The sequence below is a fragment of the Dama dama genome, chromosome 1, assembly GCF_033118175.1.
Source record: "Dama dama isolate Ldn47 chromosome 1, ASM3311817v1, whole genome shotgun sequence".
Classification (NCBI taxonomy): Eukaryota; Metazoa; Chordata; class Mammalia; order Artiodactyla; family Cervidae; genus Dama; species Dama dama.
In genome coordinates, this window is record NC_083681.1 from 7,326,219 (window position 1) to 7,338,369 (window position 12,151).

Consider the following 12,151-nt stretch of genomic DNA (forward strand, 5'->3'; position numbering starts at 1 on the left):
TTTCATGGCTGCAGTCACTATCTGCACTGATTTTGGAGCCCACAAAAATAAAGTCAGTCACTGTTTACCCATCTATTTGCCATGAAGTGATGGAACCAGATGCCATGATCTTAGTTTTCTGAATGTTGAGTTTTAAGCTAACTCTTTCACTCTCCTCTTTCACTTTCAACAAGAGGTTCTTTAGTTCCTCTTCACTTTCTGCCATAAGGTGTCATCTGCATATCTGAGGTTATTGATATTTCTCCTGGCAATCTTGATTCCAGCTTGTGCTTCATACAGCCCAGCATTTCTCATGATATACTTACTCTGCATATTAAGTTAAATAAGCAAGGTGACAATATACAGCCTTGACGTACTCCTTTCCCAGTTTGGAACCAGTCTGTTGTTCCATGTCCAGTTCTACTTGTTGCTTCTTGACCTGCATACAGATTTATCAGGAGGCAGATCAGGTGGTCTCCTATTCCCATCTCTTTAAGAATTTTCCACAGTTTGCTGTGATCCACACAGTCAAAGGTTTGGCATAGTCAATAAAGCAGAAGTAGACGATTTTATGGAACTTTCTCGCTTTTTCAGTGATCCAACGGATGCTGGCAATTTGATCTCTGCTTCCTCTGCCTTTTCTAAATCGAGCTTGAACATCTGGACGTTCATGTTTCATGCACTGTTGAAGCCTGCCTTGGAGAATTTTGAGCATTACTTTGCTAGCATGTGAGATGAGTGCAATTGTGTGGTAGTTTGAACATTCTTTGCATTGCCTTTCTTTGGGATTGGAATGAAAACTGACCTTTTCAGTCCTGTGGCCACTGCTGAGTTTTCCAAATTTGCTGGCATATTGAGTGCAACACTTTCACAGCATCATCTCTTAGGATTTGAAATAGCTCAACTGGCATTCTATCACCTCCTCTAGCTTTGTTCATACTGATGCTTCCTAAGGCCCACTTGACTTCGAATTCCAGGATGAGTGATCACACTATCGTGGTTATCTGGGTCATAAAGATCTTTTTTGCATAGTTCTTATGTGTATTCTTGCCACCTCTTCTGAATATCTTCTGCTTCTGTTAGGCCCATACCATTTCTGTCCTTTATTGTGCCCATCTTTGTATGAAATATTCCCGTGGTATCTCTAATTTTCTTAACGAGATCTCTAGTCTTTCCTATTCTATTGTTTTCCTCTATTTCTTTCCATTGATCACTGAGGAAGACTTTCTTATCTCTCCTTGCTATTCTTTGGAACTCTGCATTCAAATGGGTATATCTTTCCTTTTCTCCTTTGCCTTTCATTTCTCTTCTTGTCTCAGCTATTTGTAAGGTCTATTCAGAAAACCATTTTGCCTTTTTGTATTTCTTTTCTTGGTGATGGTCTTGATCACTGCCTCCTGGCACAAACCTCCACCCATAGTTCTCAGGCACTCTGTCTATCAGATCTAATCCCTTGAGTCTGTTTCTCACTTCCACTGTAAAATCGTAAGGGATTTGATTTAGGTCATCCCTGAATGGTCTAGTGGTTTTCCATACTTTCATCAAATTAAGTCTGAATTTGGCGCTAAGAAGTTCATGATCTGAGCCACAGTCAGTTCCTGGTCTTGTTTTTGCTGACTGTATAGAGCTTCTCCATCTTTGGCTGCAAATAATATAATCAAGCTGATTTTGGTATTGACCATCTGGTGATGTCCATGTGTAGAGTCTTCTCTTGTGTTGTTGGAAGAGGGTGTTGGCTATGACCAGTGTGTTCTCTTGGCAAAACTCTATTAGCCTTTGCCCTGCTTCATTCTGTACTCCAAGGCCAAATTTGCCTGTTACTCAACACATTTTTTGACTTCCTACTTTTGCATTCCTGTCCCCTATAATGACTGTGGGCAAGAATCCCTTAGAAGAATTGAGTAGCCATCATAGTCAAGAAATGTCCGAAATGCAGTACTTGGAAGCAATCTCAAAAACAACAAAGAATGATCTCTGTTCATTTCCAAGGCAAACCATTCAATATCACAGTAATCCAAGTCTATGCCCCGACCAGTAATGCTGAAGATGAACAGTTCTATGAGGACCTACGAGATCTTCTAGAACTGACACACCCCTCAAAGAAAAAACAAGTCCTATATATCTTAAATATAAAGGACACAGTATTTTGAGTATAAATTTGCTCAAATGCAGGTGAGGTTAAAAAGTAAACAAAAAATTCATAGGCCAAGAACATCTTATTAAAAAAATATAATCCAAAAGTGAATTGATTAAATTAAACTTGTCCCTGTTAAAAATGTATTACCTGTGGAATCCAGCCCATAAAACAAGGGAGAACTGATGATACACTAGGAGAATCATGCTCATTTTCAGAAAGTCGATTTCCATCAAAATTGCATCCTTCCAGCAGTAAGCCACTGATCTGCCATAGAGATATACAAACCATTAAAATACATATTACAGTCTGAAATGACAGGAGTTACTCTATTATAATCTTCAGAAGGAAGGTGACAATTTCCATTTTAACTATACATTTCAAACAGTGTTAAAACAAAGATTACGGTATTTTATCTGAGAGTAATGAAGGTGAAGGCCTGGATCAGTGTTCACTGTGAGCTTCCTTTAGTCTGAATCCTGAATTTTAGCAAATATTTGTGAAAAAAACACTTAGAAATGTCATCAGTTATACAACTGCACGTGCCTTGGCACTAGAATAACAGAAATATAATGACAAAAGCCAAAACATTGCTCTTTTTCCAGGAGGGGTAAAGACAAGCACCCTAGAGAAAAGAACAAATGCTCCTTGCTTGGAATTCTGACATCATTTTCTAAAGAACAGAACAAAATTCAGAAAGGTTAATGCAAAATAATTCTTAACGTGTCACACACAGCTGAAAGAAGAATAAAAAAAGGAAAAAAAAGAGTTCATCTCTTGGGGACTTCCCTGGTGGTCCGCTGGTTCAGAACCTGTCTTCCCTACTGCAGGTTTGATGCGCGAAGCAGGGCACCCACAGTCAGTGCTCTGGGACAGCCCAGGCGGATGGGGTGCGAGGGAGGTGGGCTCAGGATGCAGGACACATGTGCACCTGTGGCTGAGTCAGGCCGACGTATGGCCAAAACCAGCACAATATTGTAAAGTAACTATCCTCCAGTTAAAATTCATTAACAAATTTTAAAAAAAGAATCTGTCTTCCACGGGTTCAGTCCTTGGTCAGAGAAGTAGATTCTGCATTCCACAGGCCAACTATACTCATGTGCCTCAACTAGTGTAGGTGTTAAATAGCTCAGTTGTGCCAGACTCTTTGCGACCCCATGGACTGCAACCCACCAGACTCCTCTGTCCATGGGATTTTCCAGGCAAGAATGCTGGAGTGGGTTGCCATTTCCTTCTCCAGCCGCAACTAGAGACACAGCCAAAAATAAATGTATTAAAAAAACAAACAAACAAAAAAGGAATTCATTTCTTACTCTAAATTAACCTTAGTGTAGATTATGAAATTATGAAAATAAAAATATAAATATTTTGGTAAAATTAGCTTCACATTTCTTAAGTTCATTCTTTCCGTTTCTGATAATAAATGTAGAGTCTGCATTTTGAGTTCATATCATATCTATATTCTCAAAATTTGAACTTGATAGAAAATAAGACAATCTTATAAATATTGTTTAGTGCCTTTGAAGTTTTAACATACTATAGAATTTTAAAGGTAAGGGAACGCATTAAGTTCAAAGAGCTGAAATCATTTTCAACTATATTACAGTTAGAGGATGGTTATAGGAAGAGTACTAGTAGACAGAACCTGACAAATAGTTCTGATTAGTTGCTTTACCAGGAAAACATAAACAACTTGTTTGTCAGCGAAAGAACTGGGATAAAAACAGAATTACTGTATTCTTTCTGTACCACTGATATGATGTTATACAGGCCACTTTAAGGGTTGTTATACAACCCTTAAAGTGCTTAAGTATAGCCTTGAAGAAAAGTAAATTAAATTTTTTAAATTAAGTAATTAATCTTAATTGGAGGCTACTTTACAATACTGCAGTGGCGTTTGCCATCCACTGACATGAATCCGCCACGGCTGTACACGTGTCCCCCGTCCTGAACCCCCCTCCCACCTCCCTCCCCACCCCATCCCTCTGGGTTGTCCCAGTGCACCAGCTTTGAGCGCCCTGTCTCATGCATTGACCCTGGACTGGCGATAAGTTTCACATGTGGTGATATACATGTTTCAATGCTATTCTCTCAGATCATCCCACCCTCGCCTTCTCCCACAGAGTCCAAAAGTCTGTTCTTACATATGTGTCTCCTTTGCTGTCTCGCATATAGGGTCATCATTACCATCTTTCTAAATTCCAAATACATCCATTAACATATTGTATTGGTGTTTTTCTTTCTGACTTAACTCCATTGTATAATAGGTTCCAGTTTCATCCACCTCATTAGAAAGGATTCAAATACATTCTTTTTAATAGCTCAGTAATATTCTACAGCTTTCTTATCATTCATCTGCCAATGGACACCTAGGTTGGTTCCATGTCCTGGCTATTGTAAACAGTGCTGCGATGAACACTGGGATACACGTGTCTCTTTCAATTCTGGTTTCCTCAGTGTGTATGCCCAGCAGCGGGACTGCTGGATCATATGGCAGTTCTATTTCCAGTTTTTTAAGGAATCTCCACACTGTTCCTATATGCAGGTCAGGAAGCAACAGTTAGAACTGGACATGGAACAACAGACTGGTTCCAAATAGGGAAAGGAGTACATGAAGCCTGTATATTGTCACCCTGCTGGTTTAACTTATATGCAGAGTACATCATGAGAAATGCTGGGCTGGAGGAAGTACAAGCTGGAATCAAGATTGCCGGGAGAAATATCCATAACCTCCGATATGCAGATGACACCACCCTTACGGCAGAAAGTGAAGAAGAAATAAAGAGCCTCTTGATGAAAGTGAAAGAGGAGAGTGAAAAAGTTGGCTTAAAACTCAACAATCAGAAAACTAAGATCATGGTATCCGGTCCCATCACTTCATGGCAAATAGATGGGGAAACAGTGGAAACAGCAGCTGACTTTATTTTTCTGGGCTCCAAAATCATTGCAGAGGGTGACTGCATCCATGAAATTAAAAGACGCTTACTCCTTGGAAGGAAAGTTATGACCAACCTAGACAGCATATTAAAACGCAGAGACATTACTTTGCCAACAAAGGTCCATCTAGTCAAAGCTATGGTTTTTCCAGTGATCATGTATGGATGTGAGAGTTGGACTATAAAGAAAGCTGAGCACCTAAAAATTGATGCTTTTGAACTGTGGTGTTGGAGAAGACTCTTGAGAGTCCCTTGGACTGCAAGGAGATCCAGCCAGTCCATCCTAAAGGAGATCAGTCCTGGGTGTTCATTGGAAGGACTGATGCTGAAGCTGAAACTCCAGTACTTTGGCCACCTGATGGGAAAAGCTGACTCATTTGAAAAGACCCTGATGCTGGGAAAGACTGAGGGCTGGAGGAGAAGGGGACAGAGGATGAGATGGTAGGATGGCATCACCGACTCAATGGACATGGGTTTGGGTGAATTCCGGGTGTTGGTGATGGACAGGGAGTCCTGGCGTGCTGTGGTTCATGGGGTCACAAAGAGTTGGACACAACTGAGTGACTGAACTGAACTGAACCACACTGTTCTCCATAGTGGCTATACTAGTTTGCAGTCCCACCAACAGGGTAGGAGGGTTTCCTTTTCTCCACACCCTCTCCAGCATTTAAGAGAGGAGACTTTTTGATAGCATGAGATGGTACCTCTTTGTGGTTTTGATTTGCATTTCTGTGATAATGAGTGATGTTGAGCATTTTTTCATGTGTTTATAAGCCATCCGTATGTCTTCTTTGGAGAAATGTCCATTTAGTTCTTTGGCCCATTTTTTATTAAAATTTAGTGCTTACTAATTTCAGTACTAGAAAATCCCTATCTAGTCTATCCCTTCTCCAGGGGATCTTCCCGACCCAGGAATCAAACCGGGGTCTCCTGCATTGCAGGCATATTCTTTACCAACTGAGCTATCAGGGAAGCCCTAGAAAGTCCCTAGGCAACATAATTCTTCTAAGGCCTCTTTCAGAAATTTCACTGAGGTTTGAGCTCAGGTGGTCTCTATAGAAATTTGTAAAAGCAGTCCCCACAGATAGTGTCACAACTTGACTATGTAATATGCATAGTATATATGTTACTGTTGGTGTTCCATCACTGACTCATGTTCAACTCTTTGTGACTCCATGGACTGCAGCACGCCAGGCTCTCCTGCATGTTACCTCCCAGAGTGTGCTCAGATTCACGTCCACTGAGCTGGTGATACTATCTAACTGTCTCACCCTCTGCTGCCTCTCCTCCTACGGCTTTCAATCCTTCCCAGTGTCAGTCTTTTCCAGTGAGTCGGCTCTTTGCATCAGGTGGCCAAAGTGATGAAGCTTCACCTTCAGCATCAATCCTTCTAATGAATATTCAGGGTTGATTTCCTTTAGGATTCACTAGTTTAATCTCCTTGCTATCCAAGGGACTCCTCTCCAGCACCACAATTTGAAAGCATCAGTTCTTTGGTGCTCAGTCTTCTTTATGTTCCAACTCCCTAACCCTAACCCTAACCCTAACCCTAATGACTACTAGAAAAACCATAATTTTGACTATATGGACCTTTTGTTGACAAAGTGATGTCTCTGCTTTTTAATACTGTTTAGGTTTGTCATACCTTTCCTTCCAAGGAAGGAATTTAATTTACCTTTAATTTCATGGCTTCAGTTACCATCTGCAGTGATTTTGGAGCCCAAGAAAATAAAATTTGCCACTCTTTCCACTTATTCCCCATGGCAAAGCCATGAAGTGATGGATCAGATGCCATGATCTTAGTTTTTTGCATGCTGAGTTTTAAGCCAGCCTTTTCACTCTCTTCTTTCACCCTCATCAAGAAGCTCTTTAGTACCTCTTTGCTTTCTGCCATTATAGTGCTATCATCTGCATATCTGAGGTTGTTGATATTTCCCCTGCAATCTTGATTTCAGCTGCTGACTCATCCAGCATAGCATTTCACGAGATGTACCTTGAGTGCATGCATGCTCAGTGGCTCAGTCGTGTCTTGACTCTTTGTGACCCTTTGGGTTGTAGCCCACCAGGTTCATCGGTCCAAGGTATTTTCCAGGCACAAATACTGGAGTGGGTTGTCATTTCTTATTCCAGGGGCTCTTTCTGACCCAGGGTTCGAACCCATGTCTCCTGTATTGGAAGCAGATTCTTTAGCACTGAGCCACCTGGGAAGACTGGAGGTACTCTGCATTTAAGTTAAATAAGCAGGGTGACAATCACAGCCTCGTTGCTCCTTCCCAGATTTTGAACGAGTCTGTTGTTTCATGTCCATTTCTGTTGCTTCTTGACCCACATATGGGCTTCTTAGGAGACATGTAAGGTGGTCTGATACTCCCATCTCTTTAAGAATTTTCCACAGTTTGCTGTGATCCACACAGTCAAAGGCTTTACGGTAGTCAATGAAGCAGAAATAGATGTGTTTTTGAAATTCCCTTGCTTTCTCCATGATCCAACGAATGTTGGCAATTTGATTTTTCAATATGCATATACAGAGATATAAACTGAGATATATATTGAGTTTTGAGCTCAACTGGTCTCTACAGAAATTTGCAAAAGTAGTCTCCACTGATAGCATCACAACTTGACTATGTAATATGTATATTGTTGTAGTTAAGTCACTAAGTCGTGTCCAACTCTTTGCAACCCCATGGACTACACAGCATGCCAGGCTCCTCCATCCTCCACTGTCTCCCAGATTTTGCTCAAGTTCAATTGAGTTGGTGACACTATCTAACTAAGTCATCCTCTACTACTCCCTTCTCCTCTTCCTCTTCTAACCAGGGGGTTGGTAGGGTGTTAAATACTGTCCTTTAGAGCCTTATTTCAATAACTGACATTACTGACCATGTAGTTGCTTAATAGACACATGGGAGACATTCTTGGTCCCATTTCCTGAACTTTCCATATACTATCAACTACCAATGGCTGCCACCACCTCTAATAAAATCCTCTAAATTTGTCCTGTTCTCTCTCATCCTCTATCATTCTCTAACTCCAGAATTTAAAGAAAATTAAAACATGGACTTTCAAAAAGCAATATCTATTTTTTATATAATAAAATGATAATATTGATATACCAGAGATTGGAGTGGTATCAACAAATGGTACCCTGTTTCATCTGCAATTCTGCATCAATGGAAGGAGAAAAAGCAGAGAGGCCTAAAATACTACTTTTTTTCCTGGAAAAAGATAGTTTGATGGATATAATAGATCTCCAGGCAAATGTACTTGCTAATACTAAACACATGAATTTGGCAGGCTTAACTCCTAGTTATGACAATACTACACTAAGGAGCCAGCTACACCAGATGCAGGGACTACCTTGAAGGGGCGGAGCAGAATACGTAACCCAAGAGAAAAGCATAGGAAGGCACAGTATTCAGCCCTGGGTTCCTGACTTAAACTCATAATCAGATAAAGTGACACCTTTCCTGGAAAGGGAAGAGTCAGGTAGAAGGTAGAGTGTCTAGGAGTATGAACATTGGTAAATATTCCTCCACATGGAAAAACTACAGGAAAGGGAAATAGAGGTTTTCCTCTAACATCATATTTAAAATACTTGGAAAATTGCCTGATATACAATAAGTGCTCAATAAGTATTAGCTATTACTGTTCATTTAAGCTAATCCATCCACTAGTTTTGAGACATTGAGAATTATTTTATATACTGCATCCATTTAAATAAGACAAAATAAAGGTTTTATTGGAAATTATTTGGATATGCCAGCAAATTTGGAAAATTCAGCAGTGGCCACAGGACTGGAAAAGGTCAATTTTCATTCCAATCCCAAAGAAAGGCAATGCCAAAGAATGTTCAAACTACCATAAAATCGCACTCATTGCACATGCTAGCAAAGTAATGCTCAAAATTTTCCAAGCTAGGCTTCAACAGTACATGAACTGAGAACATCCAGATGTTCAAGCTGGATTTAGAAAAGGCAGAGGAACCAGAGATCAAATTGCCAACATCCGTTGGGTTATAGATAAAGCAAGAGAATGCCAAGAAAACATCATTCTACAGGAGAGGTGACCTTGATTCTGTAACAAACAGTGGTATGAAATAAAAAGATAAACTTGATCTAGGTGTGAAAAGACATAAGGCACACAATAACCAAACACAGTGTCTGGACTTTGACCCAAATTTGAACACATTATTGGAAATTATTTTTTTTTTTTTAGACAGTGGTAAATATTGCTGTGAACTGGCTATTGAATGATGCCAAGGAAATATTGTTAATTTTTGTATGTGTGATAATATATTGCATTTATATAAGAAATTTTTTTTTTGAGAAATGGAGAAGTAAAATGCCTGGACTTTGCTTCAGCAAAGACAATAAAAAAAAGAGAAAAAGAAGAAATATATCTAGATCTTGAAAACTTTGAATATGGAGATTCATTTTACTATTTTTTCCACTTCTGTATTTGTTTGTAATTGTTTAATAAGAAAAATAACTAAAAATGATTGGGGAAAAACTTGAATGCCAGAAAATGTTTAATTTTCTCTAGGGAATTACCTTCTCTGTCTAGAGTTACTGTCCAATACAGTAGCCAAGGTCACATATGCTATTGAGCATTTGAGATGTTACAAGTCTGAAATGAGATGTGACATAAATACAGAATATATGATGGATTTCAAGGACTTTGTATAAGAAAAGAGAAAGTAAAATATGTCATTCATAATTTTAAAATATTTATTACATGCTGAAACAATATGTTGTATATATTAGGTAAAATAAAATAACACTAAAATATTTTTATCTGTTTCTTTTATATTTTTAGTGTCACTACTAGAAAATATAAAATTATGTATGTGGCTTGATGTAGGTTGAAGAAAGGAGAATATGCTAGGGAAAGTTATATTCCAGAAAGAAACACAAACAGGTTTCTTAGAAGTTTTTGAAAGTTGGGGAAGGACTAAAACAGTTAATGGAACTCAGTACATAATCCCAGCACTTTGAATTTTTTTCAGTAAGGTGTCAAGTAAAGTCAGAGGTTTTAGAGTAGAGAGACTTCCCAAACAGGAAATTGCAGCCAATTCTCAGCCTCCTACTATAATATACTTGGAGGGCATGAGAAGATAGCATTAAGTTGGCCAGGCTATGAAAGAGTATAGTCAACTAAGAATTGAAAGGCTTTTATTTTTCTTTTTGAGAATTTGTATCTATTTATTTATTTTTGGCGGGAGAAGGCAATGGCACCCCACTCCAGTACTCTTGCCTGGAAAATCCCATGGACGGAGGAGCCTGGTAGGCTGCAGTCTTGGGATCGCTAAGAGTCGGATATGACTTCACTTTCACTTTTCACTTTCATGCACTGGAGAAGGAAATGGCAACCCACTCCAGTGTTCTTGCCTGGAGAATCCCAGGGATGGGGGAGCCTGGTGGGCTGCCATCTATGGGGTCACACAGAGTTGGACACGACTGAAGCGACTTAGCAGCAGCAGCAGCATTTATTTTTGGCAGTGCTGGGTCTTCGTTGCTGGGTGGGCTTTTCTCTAGCTGTGGCAAGCGGAGGCCACCCTCTGCCTGTGCTGTGCAGGCTTCTCACTGCAGTGGCTTCTCTCGTTGCAGAGAATGGCCTCTTAGAGAGTGCGGGCCTCAGCAGTTGCGGCACGTGGGCCCGGTAGTTGCAGCTCCTGAGCTCTAGAGCACGGGCTCAACAGCTGGGGTGCCTGGGCTTAGCTGCTCCCTAGCATGTGGGATCTTCTGGGGTCAAGGGTCAAACCTGTGTCTCCTGAACTGGCAGGCAGTTTCTTTACCACTGAGCCACGAGAGAAGCCTCTGAAAGCCCATTAAACTGGTGTAAACATAGTAAGACACTCAAAGCACTTAATGCGACAAGAATATCAGATTTAAAACCTTTGACTGTTGCAGTCACTTAAGTTTTTAAGAAAAATAATTTTTTGTTGACCTAGTTTTATAGCACATTATTTTACAAACACCAAATCATTTTAGAGATTGACTTTCAGAGAAAATCATATTGCTAAGCATTCTTAAAGTTCCTCCATGATTTAAAAATAGTATCTACTTGATAATGACAATATAAGGATATTCACATTAAGTGCTCAGTTTTAAAAATGAAAACTATCAGAAATATATGTCTTAAAATGACAAAAGCAAACAAGTGGGACCTGATTAAACTTAGAAGCTTTTGCACAGCAAAGGAAACTATAAGCAAGGTGAAAAGACAACCCTCAGAATGGGAGAAAATAATAGCAAATGAAACAACTGACAAAGGATTCATTTCCAAAATATACAAGCAGCTCATGCAACTCCATACCAGAAAAACAAACAACCCAATCAAAAAGTGGGAAAAAGACCTAAACAGACATTTCTCCAAAGAAGACATACAGATGGCTAACAAACACATGAAAAGATGCTCACCATTGCTCATTATTAGAGAAATGCAAATCAAAACTACAAGATAGGTGTGAGATATCACCTCATACCAGTCAGAATGGCCATCATCAAAGTCTACAAACAATAAATGCTGGAAAGGGTGTGGAGAAAAGGGAATGCTCTTGCACTGTTGGTGGGAATGTAAATCGATACAGCCACTATGGAAGATGGTATGGAGATTCCTTTAAAAAATCTAGGAATAAAAACCACCATGTGACCCAGCAATCCCACTCCAAGGCATATACCCTGAGAAGACCAAAATTGAAAAAGAAACATGTATCCCATTGTTCATTGCAGCACTATTTACAATAGCTAGAACATGCAAAAAACCTAGCTGTCCAAAGATGGATGGATAAAGAAACTGTGGTACATATACACAATGGAATATTACTCAACCATAGAAAGAAACACATTTGAGCCCATTCTGATGAGGTGAATGAACCTAGACCTATTATACAGAGTGAGGTGAGTCAGAAAAAGAAAGATAAATATCGTATTCTAACACATATATACAGAATCTAGAAAAATGGTACTGAAGAACTTATTTACAGGGCAACAGTGGAGAAGCAGACTTATGGACATGGGGAGAGGGGAGGAGAGGGTGAGATGTATAGAGAGAGTAACATGGAAACTTGCATTACCACATGTAAAATAGATAGCCAGCGGGA

At 39.6% G+C, this 12,151-nt stretch overlaps 1 protein-coding gene across 2 annotated transcripts in view; it reads right to left on the minus strand.

The window, feature by feature from the left end:
- DYNC2H1 (dynein cytoplasmic 2 heavy chain 1) overlaps positions 1–12,151 on the minus strand; it is a 408,806-nt gene that overhangs the window by 21,057 nt on the left and 375,598 nt on the right. For both annotated transcript variants that reach the window (XM_061143196.1, XM_061143187.1), the window contains exon 88: positions 2,264–2,380. In XM_061143196.1, the coding sequence (XP_060999179.1) occupies positions 2,264–2,380 (117 nt within the window). The remainder of the gene's footprint in view (positions 1–2,263; positions 2,381–12,151) is intronic.